The 17,293-nt window shown below is 44.8% G+C and overlaps 1 protein-coding gene across 11 annotated transcripts in view; it reads right to left on the bottom strand.

Moving 5' to 3' along the window:
• The window catches only part of PTPN3 (protein tyrosine phosphatase, non-receptor type 3), a 98,644-nt gene that overhangs the window by 5,914 nt on the left and 75,437 nt on the right, over positions 1 to 17,293 (bottom strand). For all 11 annotated transcript variants that reach the window (XM_015568770.1, XM_015568769.1, XM_006771149.1 and 8 more), the window contains 4 exons: positions 15,477 to 15,637; positions 8,132 to 8,222; positions 7,795 to 7,856; positions 5,348 to 5,494 (listed from right to left, as the gene is read on the bottom strand). In XM_015568770.1, coding sequence (XP_015424256.1) covers positions 5,348 to 5,494; positions 7,795 to 7,856; positions 8,132 to 8,222; positions 15,477 to 15,637 — 461 coding nt within the window. The remainder of the gene's footprint in view (positions 1 to 5,347; positions 5,495 to 7,794; positions 7,857 to 8,131; positions 8,223 to 15,476; positions 15,638 to 17,293) is intronic.

The raw sequence follows: 17,293 nt of genomic DNA on the forward strand, positions 1-17,293 counted from the left end.
CCTCCTACTGATGTGCCCGCAACCAAGGTACATGCCCTTGACCGGAATTGAACCTGGGACCTTTCAGTCCGCAGGCCGATGCTCTATCCACTGAGCCAAACCGTTTAGGGCGACCCTCCCCATTTTTATTTCCCGCTCCAAACCCTGAAGCTTGTCCCATAGATATCATACTCCTGCCCTGGCTTCAAAGCAAAACTCACGGCCAAGCTGTCCCTCTCATCATAGTTCTGTCAGTCAAATTCTGATTCACTCAAAAATGTTTTTCCTCCAAGCGTACAGTTGCATCAAATGTAAAAATTACATCTGTTTGCAGCTGAAAGAGGGCATGCCAAGGGATTCACATAATTTGTCTGGAAACAGCTCTTCTATTCTTGTTTTCGAATGCCACAGTTTGAACTTAATGCTTTGAAATTAAAGCATGCTTCTGGGAAGTTAGAGCTGAGAATTACTTGTAAACCTTAAGCCTGGGTATCTGGCTAACAGCCACTGCCCGACTTTCCTTAGACAGGAAGGGGCTGCTGTCTGTAGAACCCGTGGCGGAGCCGACACCCACCAGCCTACACCTCCTCCTCTTCTGCGAGGGGGTGTGGAGCTCTGCCCACAGGCCTGGTGGGAAGATAGCTTCTGAACTGATCAGCCCGTGCAAGGCAGAGCAGAGCCACAAACATCCCTATCTCTAGAGACTCCCAGTGAATCTGCCCTGGACTGGCCTCTCTCTTTACCCCTTGATCTGATTTAGATCTGAAAGCCCTGGGGGTGAAGTGGGAAGAGTGAGAGGTTTGTGGAAATCTCAAGTTTCAATCCTGGTCAGTGAGTCCCACTAACCACCTGTGTGATCATGACCAAGTTACTCCGCTTCGTCCAGCTGCAGTTTCATCATGAATGCTGCTGCCGGGAGGAGGGGTGACGCTCACGCTCCCAGTGTTTGGACAGAGTACGTAAGCACTAATGGTGCCTCTTAAAAAAAAAAAATCCTGGGCACGGACCCTTGACTGGAATGGAACCCAGGACTCTTCAGTCCGCAGGCTGACACTCTATCCACTGATCAAACCAGCCAGGGCAAAAAATGGTGCTTTTTATGGGCATTATTTTGCCTTGGTCTCAAAACAATCCTATCATTGGCTCTATTTTGCATATGAATAAACTGAAGCCCAGAGAGGGAATCAACTGGTGTCAGATGACACATATAATGGGGCATACACAGATGTAAAAAAATCACCCCCACCAAAGAAATATCCTTGATGGAAGAAGAGAGAAATGACTTTTCCATTGAAAAGCTGTACCTCTAGGGCTCTATTTCCTTTATGAGGAAAGCATGAACCCGAGGGGAGCACACAAAGAGAAACATTTGGGGCAGGAAAGAAAAAGGGGGAACTCAGAGATCCTGCAGGGAAGCGTTTCCCAGACCATGGGGTGAAGCAGGGCCTCAGGGGAGCCCTCTGCACTGGCAGACCTGAGGGCTGCACAGGCCTGCGGGGAGTCCCCTCTACTAAGTGCATAACCTGGAGAAAACACAGGCCATGCTGGAAGTGTCACTTCCCCTGTAGTGACTGACTCCTGACTCCAGGAAGAACCGGCTGCTGGGTGGTGGTGAGGACGCGATGAGGGTCCCCAGGATGAAGGGCTCCCATCACCCGAGAGCTTGTAACGGGAGAGGGAGGAGACACGCAGCCTGGCTTTTAGAACAACAGGTTTCTAACAATCGATAAACAAGAGGGGTGAGTTCCCAGGGCCTGAGACTGTGAAGGGAACGTTGTGACTCAGGGGAGATGGGAATCTCTCACGCAGGAACGGGCCGGAATGGGTTCCGTTAGGAAGAATGGACTGGGAAACAAAGAAACCCGGCTGGTCACCAACAATGGAGAGGAGGGGGATGGAATCAGGACGGAGCAGGAGGGCCAGCACCTGCCCGCAGCCAGAGGAAGCGAGGCTCTGGGATGGGAGAAAGGATCTTTTCCGACTTTGCAGTTGGAACAAGCAGAACAAGGGAGAGAAGGGAGTGCTATCAGGGCAGATCATCTGTCACCAGCCATGCTGGCCCGAGCTCTTTTCTCTGCACAGAAGAATGGCCTTACAGCCGGGAAGGGGAGGCCAACATTACAGGGGAAAGAGAGGGCCACCACAGGCACACGGACGGCGCCCAGCACCCTGCATGGGCTCAGGGGTTGGCTCTGAGGAACTGCATCATGAGACCCAAGAGCGGAGCCTCCACGGACAGTTCCTGAGAAAACCTGGAGCATCTAGGCACCCAGAAGTAACAGAATAGTCCGGCGAATGGGGGGACTGGTAGATTTTGGAAAGGACAAGGTAATGAACTTGACGTCTGTCATCTGTAAATACCAGAGTGGCCCCAGATCAGGGCCTGCAAAGTATGGGATGCCTGCAGGTCAATTCAGAGGAGACCAGGTCTGTATTCAACAGCACAGAACCACATGGTGGGATGGGTTTTGCTCGTGGGTGCCATGGAGAGTCTCAATTTGGGTCCAGAAGAGCTTTCACATTACCTCCCTGATACTTGAACTCTCTTTTTAAGAGGGAAGGAGGGGGAGATGCGGGTGCCCGAGGAAGCAAGCAAGCCTCAGGTTTAGAGCCTGGAAGGCAAGAGTATTTATTTAAAATTTAATAGTGTTGTTTTTGCGATCTTCGTATTTTTACACTTAAGTTCTACTTATGGCAGGTGATACTGAACTTCCATTTAAGATGTATCTTTTTGGGGAAGGGGAATACAGTTGATACATATTGTGATAAGACAGATGGTGACATATGATACTAGAACTAGGGGTGATCATGTTGTAAGGTATAAAAATGTCAAATGACTATATTGTACACCTGAAACTAATATAACCAACATAAGGATGTTTACCAACTTTACTTAAATTAAAATTTTTTAAAAAATATGTATCTTTCAAAGGAAATTTATTAAACAACAACAAAAAATAGGTGAGTCAATTTAAAGAAAAATAATACTACAGCAAAATAAGTATACTCTAATCCTGGCAATAATTGTTAAGGTGGCACTCAAACTACTACTGATGCTAACCTTTCTGTTATACTTATTGCATACCAAGAAAGCTATCTGTTTTAAGTCATTCAATTTCCCCACAATCTCACAACATAATTGGTACCATTAGTCCATTCCCACAGAGGCTTTACAGCTTTCCAAAGTCACAGGTAGGTAGAGCTGAGACTTGAATTCAGGACACATGGCCCTACATCTGCCTTCTTGTCCACCACACCACAGAACAGGATGGTAGCAAGTGCTCCAGAAAAACAACAAAAAATATGTCCCTGTAATGCCCTAGCTGGTTTGGCTCAATGGATAGATTGTTGGCCTGAGGACTGAAGGGTCCTGGGTTCGATCCCCAATAGGGGCCGTGCAGGAGGCAGCTAATCAATGATTCTCATAATTGATATTTCTATCTCTCCCTCTCTAAAATTAATAAAATATATTTAAAAAAATGTTCCTGTAACTTCATCTCCTATTCAGAACAAGATTAGAAGAATCACAAAAAACAAAACAAAACATAAGCAAAAATTAAAAATATAAAAAGCGAGACTTACAGACACGGCGATGCCACAGACCTGCTGCCTTGTGCTCGCAGCAAAGCCTCAGACAGGCCATCCCTCAGTAGAGAAGAGGGAGAATTGGCAGGGGCTGGGGGTAGAGCTGGGAGAACTAACAACTGCTCCCCAAAGAGTGCCCTCGATGCCTCTGACATACAGGCTTCCGCAGCCTCTTAAAGACCTTCACATTTATTTTAACAGTGACTTATGTGAAGAGAAGGGGTTTTGATGAAAACTGTGACAAGAAGCTGAGAGTGAGAGCCAACACAAAGAATGAGGAGCGCCCCCAGGAGCACTCTGAAGGCCAGATCTGATGGCTGAGTCCTCCCAGCAATGATGATGATGACAATGATGGATCTCTCTCTCACACACGCACGCCCCACACCAATGCCTTAACATTTGTTGGACATGTGCAACATGGAGTTCTCTAAGCTTCTTGTACATATTGTCGCCATCTTCATCTACCCTTCAAGGGGAGCACCATTATCATCTCCATTTCCCACAGGGACAGCTGAGGCTCAGAGAGGATAGGCACTTGCTCAAGAGGAACCTTTTTTGGACCCAGACTGTGTGGCTCCAGAGCCTCTCCAGAGTGCTGTACGTAGGTTTCAAGAGCTTGAGACAAAGACCAGACAATGTCCACTGACCACACGCTTGGTGGGAGCTGAACATGTCAGTGTTTGCAAGTCTAGGATGACTTTCAGATACCGGGAAGAGCACTGCCTATTAAGAAGGGGTGACTCACTCTGCGTCTCCAGGTGGGAAAAGCAGGTGGGGTCACGGTTCAAAGCAGCAGGGATTTCAGCTCTTTGTGAGGAGGGATTTTTAAAATATTAGAGCTGAACACCCACAGATGGACCCCGGAGGGTCTTAGCAGAGGTGGGGAGCACTCTGCCTGGGACACCACACGTAATAGCCATTTGCGATCTATGGGGCGCTATCAGTCAGTAGGAGTCCTTATTTTGCTGTTTCAGGTGAGAGGGTGGACTGGTCTCCTCAAACATACGACCCATCCCAATCCTGTGCTCCGGCTCTCAGCGTGGACCAGTCTGGCATTCTGAACTACGCAGCCAGGAAAGGCCTGGGAGGAAGTGGCATAGATCCATTCAAAGCAGGTGGCTGAAAATTAATTTAGATTTGATTTTGGAATGTGCTTCTGAATAAACATTTCATAATGAAGCTATCCAGATGTAGGCACAAGTATGAGCATTCACGACACAGTATCCCTTGCATGCTGATTTCTGCTATATAATCAGAGATCGGTTCCTGAGGAAAACGTACATCCTGGAAAGCACAGTACGGAGTCCATCACTCTCTGAATTAAGCCCCTCTTACCTGCTTTTGCAAGGGGTTTTGCTGCCACACAAGCAGAGGTTGGAGGTTGTCATTTCTCCCTACATTTTACCTCCACTGTGAACCTGGCACCCACACTGCTCTTCTGGGGACCAGCACTTGTCCTGGGTGGGTGAGGCCAGTGCAGGGGTTCTGGGCAGGTGAGGTGAAGCAAGGGGAAGGGCCTCTGGCTTGTAATAATGTATCCGAGCCAAGAGTGGGAGGGGCTGATCTGTCATTCTTTAGCTTGGAGAAGGCCAGGGTGTGGGCAGCAGGAGGGCTAAGCTTGCCAATCATTAGAGAAGTCCATTAGCAGCTCCTCACAGAAGCTTTATGGGTCATGTAGGGGCTAGACTGGGCCACATTTAAGATCCCTTTCAGCTCTGAGATTCATGTTCCACAGAACACAGCGTGACATGCACACACCTGAATCGGAAATCAAGCCACTTACCCGCCCTCGCTCTGTGAGAGTCGTCAACATGACTATGAGCGATAACTTCTGATCCCAGACGACTTGCCAAAACTGTGCACAGGTATGTGGCAGGGGTCCCTGAGCAGCAATGTACTTGTTCACAAGGTTAGCAGCGGGAATTTCCATCTGGCAAGAGAGTGTTAAGGCATTAGAATCTGTTACTGCCACAAGGAAACTGGATCTTAGACTCTTCTAGTTGATAACGGACATCACACCAGAATAATGTCTCTATCAACTTATGGCCAGTAAGAAAAATTTTCCAAAAGCTACTTTTAAAATTCCTTGAAAGATATTTGACAAAGGTGCTAGCATTAGATATTTAAGATACAACTGTGATACTCGGTAGGCGATCATTAGAAATGTACCTACAAGATGATGGGAGAGTTTAAATGACCTTCACTGCTGTATCATAAATATCATCAATAACGGGCATCTATATTTTCAGGGACACCTATCAATCCTCATTTTTTTTAGATTGATGGCTGCCAGGCGGGAGGGAGGTTGGGTGAAAAAGGTGAAGGGATTGAGAAGTACAGACTGGCATTACAGAATAGTCACAGGGATACAGGGTACAGCACAGGGAACAGAGTCAATAATACTGTAATAACTATATATGGTGCCAGGTGAGTATTGAAATATTGGGGGGGACGACACTTTGTAAAGTATATGATTACGTAACCACTGTGCTATACATTGACACTAATACAAAATAATATTGAATGTAAAAAATAAATAAAACTAAAGTCCTTTAAAAAATCCTCATTTTTTTTCTTTACACACAGCTTTCTATCAAAATCTACTTACTTTTCTTTGAAGCATAAACTATACAGGCTTATAACCACCATCTACTGTTGCACGGGCTTCCTGCACGGCTGCCCATGCTTGTGTCACGAAGTTGATCAATCTCCGCCCCCCAGCTTTAATGAGGTATAATTGACAAATAAAAAGTGTATCTATTTAAGTTGTACAACATGATGGTTTGATACCCATATGCATTGTGAAATGATTACCACAGTCAAGTTGGTGAACACCCACATCCACCACCTTGCAGTCACCACTGGAGTTGGTTAAACGCTGACATGTTTTCAGCTCTCCTAGCGTCTTCCCCCAGCCTGCCCTGCTTTTACTTCTGCCCTGCTGAATGGAATTCTTTCTACAGAAGAACTCAGAACCCGCTGAGCTCTGCTGTGGTACCGTGATTCATGCATTCTTGGATGGGAAGGTAAATGGAGGCACCTAATTCATGGTTTTGTTGGTGCTTGGGTTAATGGCTTCCTCAACCCTGGTGTTAGTATCTCCCTTGCCCCCCAGTAAGTCAAGGAGATTGGACTGTGTGGTGTTATTGCCCCACTACTGTTTCTTTGTTTTTAAATTGAATTTATTGGGGTGACATTGGTTAGTAAAATTATGAAGGTTTCAGGTGTACAATTCTATAATTATCCATCTGCATATTGTGTGTTCACAACCCCAAGTCAAGTTGCCCCCACCATTTCTTAAGACACGAGGAATGTTAAAGTGAGGGTCAATGAATCAATGAATCCCATGGATGTTTTGGAATAAATGGAATCACTGACCAGACCCATTTTATTTATTTATTTTTTTAGGAAAGCTCTTGATAGTTTTGCTATAAGTTGAGACCTGAACTTGAGAAGTCATCTGTTCATTTACACCCGAAGTTGGCAAACTATGGGCTGAGGGCCAAATGTGACCTTTGCTTTGCAAGCGGAGAGCGGTATTTTTATGTTTTTACATGGCTGCAGTTTAAATGGTTGTGTAAGTACCTAAGTAATATCCTCAATTTTGCCCCTTGACTTGCAAAGGCCAAAATATTGACTCCCTGGCCCTTGATAGAAAAGGTGCGCTGACCCTTGGTTTAGATGAAGAAACGGAGGTTCAGAGAGGTTAACTAAGTTGCCCAAGATGTGTTTTCAGAGTAAAATGACTGCTTTTCTCACAACATGTGAAATCTTTTACCTTTTCTTTTTGGATTATATGCACACTGATGGTTTTATTTTTATTTTAGATGACAGTATATACAGTAATAACGGGGAAAACACAGAAAGTTACATAGTACTGGCAAAAATAAAAATAAAACCCACAACAAAACAAACCCTAACCCAAACCCAAAACACCTAGCTGCCCGCAGCTGAGGAGAGAAGGTGTGTGGACCCCGGAGTCAGAGACACAGAATCTAAGTTTTGGTCTCACCTTCTGTTAGCCTTGTGACTTTCAAATTATCGAATCTCTCTGAACCTTAGTTTCCTCCTCTGTAAAATGAGGCTATTCTACCTTCCCTCCGGGCTGTTGTGCTGAAATCAGGAAGTGAACAGGAAAACACTTCCTCAAATGCAAAGCAGCCCGGAGCCATGATCAAGCTCCTTCCAGCCATTAATGTGCTCTTTCTTATTACCCAGTTTCTAACTTACGTTCACGTGACTCGCATTAATATAATCTTCATTTCCCTGCAGTAATACCCGGCTGGTGTCATCTGTGGGGGGAAGAAAAGGCATTTACCGATGATTCCCAGCCTTATTTAGATCTTACCAAGTACACAAGGGTTCAGTTCCCAGCCCCATCTGCAGCCCTCGCTGCATTAGCATAAACACTATTCCCCAACTGTTCCCAGTCTGAGATGGCAGCAATAAAGACGGTGGTGTTTACACACACATTGAAAGTCGGTCCAGAATACCAGACAATCTGTTTTAGGAAGGGAAACATTATCTCAGTGTGTGGGGGGAGGAGGCGTTCATGCCAGAAACTTACAAGGCAACACGTCTTTGTATCGGTTTTTGTCCAAATTTTGAGGCAGCTTTGCAAAGGTGATGGCCAACCCAGGTTTCTTTCTGTAGAGTTGCTATATAACAAACAGAGAAGTAAAAAGCCATTGTAAAAAAAAAAACCCAGCTATCAAAGGAGTGTGAAAACATACTTGAACAGTAAAAGTTTATCGTTCACGGTGCCAAAATCTTACCACTTAAAAGTGGTTGTGTGTTACATCTTAAAAGAAAAACGTTCCCAACAAGAAATTCTATGATCCCATAAGAAGTATTCTTCAATTTTTAAAAATCATGAACGAGGATCTTTGGGGGGGAGAAAAAGTCATATCTGTCTGAGTCACAGATAATGATCACAGCAAGTAAAACCTTTATGACAATCATTTGACAAATGCCAAAAGCAGGTAGAGAAAATAAATTCTGAGAGAAAAAAAAATTCCGACTTAAAATGAAATGAAAATCATTTACATTAGTCTAAAAACACTTCCCTCCAATTCAGTGGAGTAAACCGTATGTTTTGCTTAAAAAACAAGAACATTTCATTCATCATTCCACAAGTCTATTTCCATAGTAAAAACACTTACTTCCTCAAGGAAGCCAAAACATTTATTCCCACACATAGTAAACTTCATATGAAGAGGTATTCCCCTGTGCATGTAATCACCAGCAACAATATCAGTTGAAACAGTCTTTGCGTATCTACAAGCACCCATCAGACACCTTTGCACAGCACCTGATGTGATTTTGACGACAGCTCTGTGAGAGGTATTAATAGCATCCTTCCTTTGCAAGTGGAAGAGGCAGAGATTAAATGCTTAGATCATGGACCACACACTGAACTCAGATCTGACTTCAGTGCTTGAGTTTTCTTTTTTCCTCGAAACCACTTTATTGAGGTCTGGTTGACATGTAAAAGGTGGTCCATATTTACTCTATACAACGCTGCGAGTGTGGGGATAAATATGCAAGAGTGACCTGTCATCATCAAGGCCATGGAACATCCCTCGCTTCCAGAAGTTTCCTCCTGCCCCCTTAGGCTTTCTTTTCTACACAACTGTTTCTCCCATTTTGAACCTGAAAGTGAAGCATTATTCACCAATGGTTTTTATTAACTTTATGGGAATTTTAAAAACACATTTTTCAATGTTGGATCTTTTTCTTTTTTTCTTTTGCAGGAAATTCGGGATATTCAGACTTGTATAAAAGAGAAAATTACCAGTAATTTGACAACCCAGAGACAACCCTTTTCATATATGTTCTCCAGTTTAGATTTTTCTGTGCATGTGTACACAAATACACATAAGCATATATGCAAATACATAACACATATGTTTCGTAAAACAAGAAATGGAGATTGAATTGTATATGCTATCATGTTCCATACTGTGTTCTATGGGACCAAGTGTTTTGGAAGAAGCAAATCGGCACCCTTAGAAAAAGTTTCAGGGTCAAATAAATTTGGGGATACTACAAGCCATCTTCTGTTCTATGACTCTCCAAGAAGACAAGCCCTGTAGTGCGTAAGCTTGTTTAATTATGATTAGCTAAGCATTTCTCAAGCTAATTTGGCCATGGAAAATCTCACATCTCACAAGAAGCGTTCCTGGAATACAACCATAATTTTGAAGCCATTTTCCCCCCTACTTATTACACAGTGTCTAGTTTTCTGTGTTGTTAAATATTCTAAGTATTCTCTATACACATGATTTTTACTGTCTCAATAATCTATAGTTTCTCATAATTTATTTCAACTTTTACTCTACTTTTTAACTAGGCTGTTTTTAATTTTTTCCTCTTATAAATTTCCAGGGACAGAATTATTGCATCAAAGCATATTTTGAAGGACTTTGATACATATAACCATGCTGCCTGCCCTCAGGGGTACATAAGAATGCTTCGTTCAACAAATTGTGGCTCGTATCATCAGCTAGAATGTGTCTGCAATTTGAATAGGGAGGCCGAATGTTATTTCGCCCCTTATGATTTTGCAAATTTTATTTGCTGGTTTTTCTCTTGTCAGCTTTTTTTTTTAAAAAAAAATTAAACAAACAAGTGCAGAAATCACCAGGAGAGAATTAGCGTAGAGGTTTGGGATAACGACAATTGTGTCATATCTCATACATTTACTAAATGTTTAGAATTTCAATCTCTCCCCGCACTCAGCTACTGATCGCCTTTATAATTTTAGTTCATAATAATCAAGTAGCCATTGGACAACTTCTTAAGTATCTACACACTGTAATGGAGCTCATTCTGGAAATAAATTCATGGTTTACCGGTGGTTTTAGTTTGATTCTGAAAGGAGAATATCTGAATCAGATTCCTCTAAACTGCACGGAAGTGAAATCTAATTAAGCAAATATAATCAGTAAACTTAACCTGCAGGTAAAAACAATTTCTTTTCAAATAACAAAAATGTAAATGTAATCAACTTGAGATGGTCTAGCAGAAAAGCAAAGATCTAGCAAAAGGTTTTAATTATAGTAAGTATATAAGTATCTCAGCAGTATAACGATCTTTTGAGATTACAGAATACTAAAAATAAAAAATAAAGTACTATAACAGTGTTTAAAAATATTTTACATGTGCACACCCTGGGCTGACAGAAATGCATGGTACAGTCATACCACAAAATTACAGGCAATAAAAAAAATTAGACTAAAAGCACACATTTGGAAGGATCTCCATTTGTCTATTTTTAAGTGAAAAATGCAAGTTACAGAATAATATGTACAATAGTGACCCCATAGCGGCATATAGTATGTGTGTGTGTGTGTGTGTGTGTGTACTTATGTACATCATGAGTGTAAAAATTATATTTGCATGAGCATTGGAACAAATATGGAAGGATACCCACCAAATTATTTGTAAATTATAACAAAGAGAAAGAAGCTAAAGGGGATGGGGGTTAGGAGACTAGTAATTTTACTGTGGCTATTTCTGAATTCCTTGAATTATTTACAAGGGGAGGGCTCAAGTTGGAGTTGGGTGAAGGGCTGGGTCCCACCTGGCGATGGTGAGTTTTGACAACGGATTAGACTTTTAACAGATTCTAACCCTAGATCTCTCTCAGTGTGACACTGGGCAAGTCCTTTCGCCCCTGAGCCTCATTTTCTCCATCTATAAAGGTGAGACCCAAATCATTCTAGCCATATCTATTTCACAGAACTGTTGTACAGTCAATGGAGACAAACTATGTAAAACACCTTTGGCAGATTCCAATGTGCTATAGAAAGGCTAATTATTCAGTTCAATTTTGTTACAGCTGGGACCAAATGCTTTCTGGAACACATTTGTAATTGTTTATCGAAAGCCACGGGAAGCACAGGGAAATTCCCTTCATGGAGATATACTTCAAAGGGAGCTGTGCTGAAACCAGCTCATCACCATGGGAGGGATTCAGCCATGGCCCATCTACCCCAAGACAGGCCCTCTGTGTGGTGGAGTGGGTGGGGTGGGCACCTGCTAGGTACCAGCCATAGCTTCCTGCCCTGGTCCAGGGCACAGCCCCCGTAGGCCACGTCACCCACCTGCTGACAGCACTGGATGAGCATATGGAGAGCCAGAACTGCCAGGACTACAGAGTCAGAGAGCCCTGGGGTCCAACTCTAAGTTGACATGAACGCTTTTTGTGTGAACATCAGGCATGTTCTTTAGACTCTTGGAGCCTCTACCCTATATAATAAAAGGATCATATGCAAATTGACTGAACTGCAGAACAACTGGTTGTTATGATGTACACTGACCACCAGGGAGCAGATGTTCAATGCAGGAGCTGCCCCCTGATGCTCAGTAAGCTCCCACAGGGAAAGCTCCACTCAGCCAGAAGCTGGGCTCACAGCTGGTGAGTGTAGCAGCGGTGGCGGGAGCCTCTCCTGCCTTCACAGGGCTAAGGATGTCCGACTGATGGCTTAGGCCCGCTCCCCGCAGCAGGTCTCAACCATCAGTGAGACATCCCCCGAGGGCTCCCAGACTGCGTGAGGGTACAAGCCAGGCTGAGGGACCCCTCAAGTGCACGAATTTCATGCATCCAGCTTCTAGTTTATAAATAATGATAGTTGTTACTCTTTATTGCACTCTTACCATGTGCCAGACAACACATTAACTATTTATCTCATCTGACCCTTACAACTAACCTATGAGACACCCAATTGGGGAAGTAGAGGCCACAGAGATTAAGGGACATGCTGAGGTTACGTAGGAAGTGAGTGGTAGGAAGAGCCAGGATTTAAAGTCTGCTTGGCTCCATGTGGCTAGATAGCTTCTCAGATCTTTTCTAGCTCTAATTTGTACTAATCTAATAATAACTCTCACATGTAAATACCTTCTGTTGTTCGCAAAGATTAGATAGTTGATAAGAGAGCAAGCTCTTGAACTAGCCTGCCTGGGTTCCATTCGGCTGTGGGATAACCTCCCCCAGACTCTGGTCCTTCATCTATACAATGGGAATTGTATAGATGAGAATTCTGTGTGACCGTGCACATAATGCCCTCAGCACATAGTAAGTGCTCATCAAAGGTTTCCCTTTGTCTTAGTTTCTGGTTTGATCTGGCTTCCTTTAGAATTCTTCTCTAGCAGCTGTGCAGGATCTCTTTTCCCCATCTGTAACAGTGGTCATTAAATTATGTTTCACAGGCTAGGGTTCCTTGGGACAAAGTGGGGAGACGGAGGCAGGGCTCCATGTACCCCACCAGCTGCATCACAGAGCTGCTCTGCTGTTATCTGTTTTGCATTCTGGAATTCTGCAAATGTTATTTAAAAAGAGGGGGTTTCCCTACTTCATTTCTAGGAAATACATAAACTAAATGAAGGAAATGGAAATGTGAAAGCAAAATTTAAAGCCTAAAATTTCTATGTTGTCCATTTCTTATGCTCTAGTCTAACTACACGCTCTAAAGGCAAGACTTGGGATGGGCAGCAGTGGGGCAATGGTTCTGGTACAATCTGTATCCCACCCCTTTCCCCCATCATCCTCTGGATCCGCATGGACATCAGAACCTCCGGGTGATCTGGTTAAGAGTATCAACACCTACGCCCGTCCTAGCATGGCTGACCCAGGAGCTGTGTCTGGGCCCAGTGTAACAAGCTCTTTGGGAAATATCCACACAGATGCTCAGCATGTCATCCTTTAAGAAACACTACTCAGAAACACGGGGGACGGGGGGGTACTGCTCTCCAAAGCATTTTTAAACTGTTAATGATGTTCAGTGAACGTTGGTCAAGAAAAACCTTATGTGGGATTCCCCTACATGAAACATGAAGGCAGGTCCCCCTGAGTGGAGTGGATTCTCCCTCCGGAGCACAGGTTAAGACCAAGCTTGGTCTTCTTCCTCAATGAGAGCTCACAGCGCCCCCCTGTGGACAGTGTGATAAAAGACAAATGGTTCCCTCTGGGCTGAAGGCCCTCCATCACCTGGAGACATGTCCAAGGACTCCTTGCTGCAGTTCTCCGCCCAGGTATCCCTGTTTCCCTTTGCTACCTGACACCCTATGAGCTTAGCCTGCATTTAGCTCGGGACCTTCCTGGGATATTCTACCCCCCTCCACATTCAATCCCATTCGTCCTCTATTAATACAACATCTCACTCCAGAGGACTTCCGGTAACCCTCTCGCCTCCCGTTTCTACAGAACACACATTCTGTGCAATGACATCTTGCCCTATATCGGTCTTTAGCTGTTTCTGGGATTCATGAGACATCCATGCAAATATACCAAAATTAGACCGTAAACTTCTTGGGGCCAGAAACCCACCTTCTCCCTCCTTTGTGTGCTCCTGATTCAGTATTTGACACATGGTAACACCTAATGTACACCCCCTGAATGAATGAGTGACTGCACAGTGCCTTTCACATCTCCTCCAACACCCAAAAAGGAAGAAAAGGAATACACGCTGTCTCTGGCTTTTAAGTTCTTGTTTCAGTGCTTTTGGAGAATGTTTAAAAATATGCAGTTTTAGTGTTTAGAATGTACTATTTTGCAATGCAAGGCCAGGAAACACAACCTCTGCATTTTCTTCTGTTAAAATCCTAAGCCTACACAGCCTCCCGCAGGCCAGTGGGAAGAAGACTTTCTCTCTCTGTATTCAGTCTATGTCTATCCAATTCTACCCACGTAATTACATTATTCCTACCCTTTAATCCTGTTCTCATTTCCATAAGATACAAACTTATTTTTTGTCTATATTATCTGCCATGACTGTTAAGTTTAAAATTCCCTATTGATTTTTTTGGGGGGTTGTGGGGGGGAGGTCAATTATATTCACCTTTCACCTGTGGGTTTTTCCTTTCTACTGGCTTCTAACACACATTGCTCTAATGATGAATTCTGTTTACATCCTGTTCCTTGCACCATAAACCTCTTCTCACTCGAGACCCTATGCCGTGCGTTCCTTTTTGTTCCATATTCATACTCCTGCTTTCCTGAATCAATGTGCAGTCACATGCATTTGACAAACTGCCTAGTTTTCCTTCTGTGACTCTCTTTTTATACAAACAAACAAGGAATTGCTGATTTCTGTTTTCAAATTCAACCCGAGACTGTCTTTCCTAATTTATGAATCCAAACTGGGTGTGTTGGCATTAATCACGATCGATTTTCTTTTATCGCCCTGTTTAATGCTTCTTTGTGCTCTTTGTTATCTTTTATTGCATGAACTACTCTGCTTTCTTCTACCTTGAGAAACATTTGGACGATAAACACATTCTGTTTTCATTCTGTTGGCAAGCAGATCAGTAAAACTGGCTTAGAAACCGAGCCTTCTCTGGTCCTACTTTGCTTTGTAAAGTCTGTGTGTGCTTTTTGTCAACAGTTCCAACCTGCGATTAGTGGTCCCTCCTGGCGAAGGACGGGGGCATCTGACTTTGGTTACCACTCATGTTCACATGGTTCTGGGCACTTGGGGGGGCAAGGCCCTGTGCTCGATGGGATGACACTAACTGCTCCACAGTATGCCGGCGGGGCCAGGGACGGGCTCCTCCGTCATGCTTTGGGCGCCACCCACACCGCCTCTCCAGTACCTTCTACTCCTGAGTGTTTGGAGCCTTTGTGTTGGCAGCTAAATAGCTCAGAGTCCCTCCTCCTCGATTTCTGACGCGTTTCTCCATGACTACCAAACATACTAGAATAAGAGGGTGAGGCAGAGTTCGGTGATGGGCTGTGGGCCCCATCCCCCGCTTTCTGGGCCCACTCCACTGCCCGGTGCTCGGAGCCCCTCCTGTGTTTGGCGATGAGCATGGGCCCCCAGGGTCTCGGCTGACTCGGCAGCACCTGAGCAGCCCACCGAGGCACCGAGGCACCGGGGTCCAGGTCGTGGGTGGGCCCTCAGTTCTCCTACCTCGAACTGGATCAGCACCGTCCCACTTTCGAGGCCCTTCTTTAGCTGTTCCATGGATCCCTCCAAGGTGTCGGCACCCTCCGGGCACTCAGGAAAAATGGCCTCTGGGAAGAGCTGGTTCAGTTCATCTTCAGATTTGATATCCGCAAAGGAGTGGACAGCTGTAGGGGACAAGAGAGGGTGCGTCTGGCTGTGCGGCAAAGCTCTGGGGATCCGTCTCCTTCCCCCAATCACCCTTGTGACACCTGGATGCAGATGGCTTAAAGCATCTCATTAAATGACTATGCACACAGCAATTCTCACCAAAGACACTGCTTCTTGTTGAATGATTATACGTGTTGATTACACAAAACGACATACTGTTCTGGTTCGTTTATGATGGTGTTTAGATGTTGCCAAAGGTAAAAGAAAGGGAAAGGATGCTTTTATAGAAAACGTATCTTCTCTCTTCGCTCTCTCTGACCTGGTTCTTGTACCCATCCCCTCACCCCCTTCTCCGTTCCTTTTCATTTGCTCCCTTAAAACAGGCACTTTCCCAGGCCCTGGTGTGAGGTCCGGCATGCTGTCCATGACATCATCGTCCCACACAACTCAGCCAACCTAAATGGTGGCCATTTTTAGGTGGGGAGGCTCCCAGGTACACATCTCAAGTCCTAACCTCTCTCCTGCACTTCATGCCGACCTCGTCAGTTTGAATCCGCCCTGCATGGCAGACTCCATATGAATAAAAATAACCGCGGGCCCCCGACTGCCCCACCTGCATGTATCTCTCCAGCCTCACGTGCCTCTTCCCACCTATCGTTACTTCCCTCTCCAGTCTCCCAAATTGGAAACTTTAGCATCATCTTGGAATTTTCTCTCACTCAAAAGCCTTCACTGGCTCCCTACTGCCCTCAAGATAACAGGAAAGACGAGGGGAGTATCAACTTGTACCTTTCTCCACAGGGCTGGACTGGATCCTCACAATGCTGAATGCAGTCACTAGTCCCATTACACAGATGAGGAAACTGCCTCTCAGGGCAAGTAAGCTGTCCAAAGTTGTCAGGGCAAGGCACAGGAATCGGGTCCGTATCTCTGACCCGAAGACCACATTTTTTTCCTCTGATCAGAGAAACTCAGCTCTTCCATTGCTTTCGTGATTTCTGTCATATCCGCTATTCCCTATGCTCTTTCCTTATTTTTCTTTGAATCAGCTCCTGTGTTTTTATTTAAAAACTAAACGTATCGTTACTGTTGTAGGAGACCAGTGGCACTGCCCTTGTGGTTCTAATAGCCTATCGACATCCGTTTTCCTCACCTCATACAGGCCAGAGTGCTGTCCTGCTGGCTGCCGATGAGGGCAGCACCCCACGGGCGCATGGTGTGGCCAGGGGCCTGCTCCCTGGACTCCTTGGTGCCCTATCATCTTGCGGCCTTACCAGCCACACCACAGCAGGGCAACTTGCTTCACCTCTCTGTGACTTGGTTTCCCCATTTCCTCACTTGCAGATAATACTAACATTGTAAGAATGTTAGGAGAATTGACGAGGATAATTATTTAAAGCCATTAGCACAGTGCAAGGCACTTCTCTGGTGCTCCACAGACATCAGCTACTACCACAACTGAATACCTACTGTGCGCAGAGCAGGGTACTGGGATTTGGTGGGACAGGATGGGGTGGAAGAGCGAGTAGATACTGATCCAGAGGCTCTGATAAGGCCTCACAGGGAGGTGTGAGGAGAGCTAACACCGGATGGCTCCTGACTGGAAGTTTTAGTGAGAACAGAGAGAAGCACATGTGTGTTTGGGGTTGGAGGCTGGGAGGGGGCTGGCGGGG

The sequence above is a fragment of the Myotis davidii genome, unplaced genomic scaffold (genome assembly GCF_000327345.1).
Source record: "Myotis davidii unplaced genomic scaffold, ASM32734v1 scaffold64, whole genome shotgun sequence".
Taxonomy (NCBI): domain Eukaryota; kingdom Metazoa; phylum Chordata; class Mammalia; order Chiroptera; family Vespertilionidae; genus Myotis; species Myotis davidii.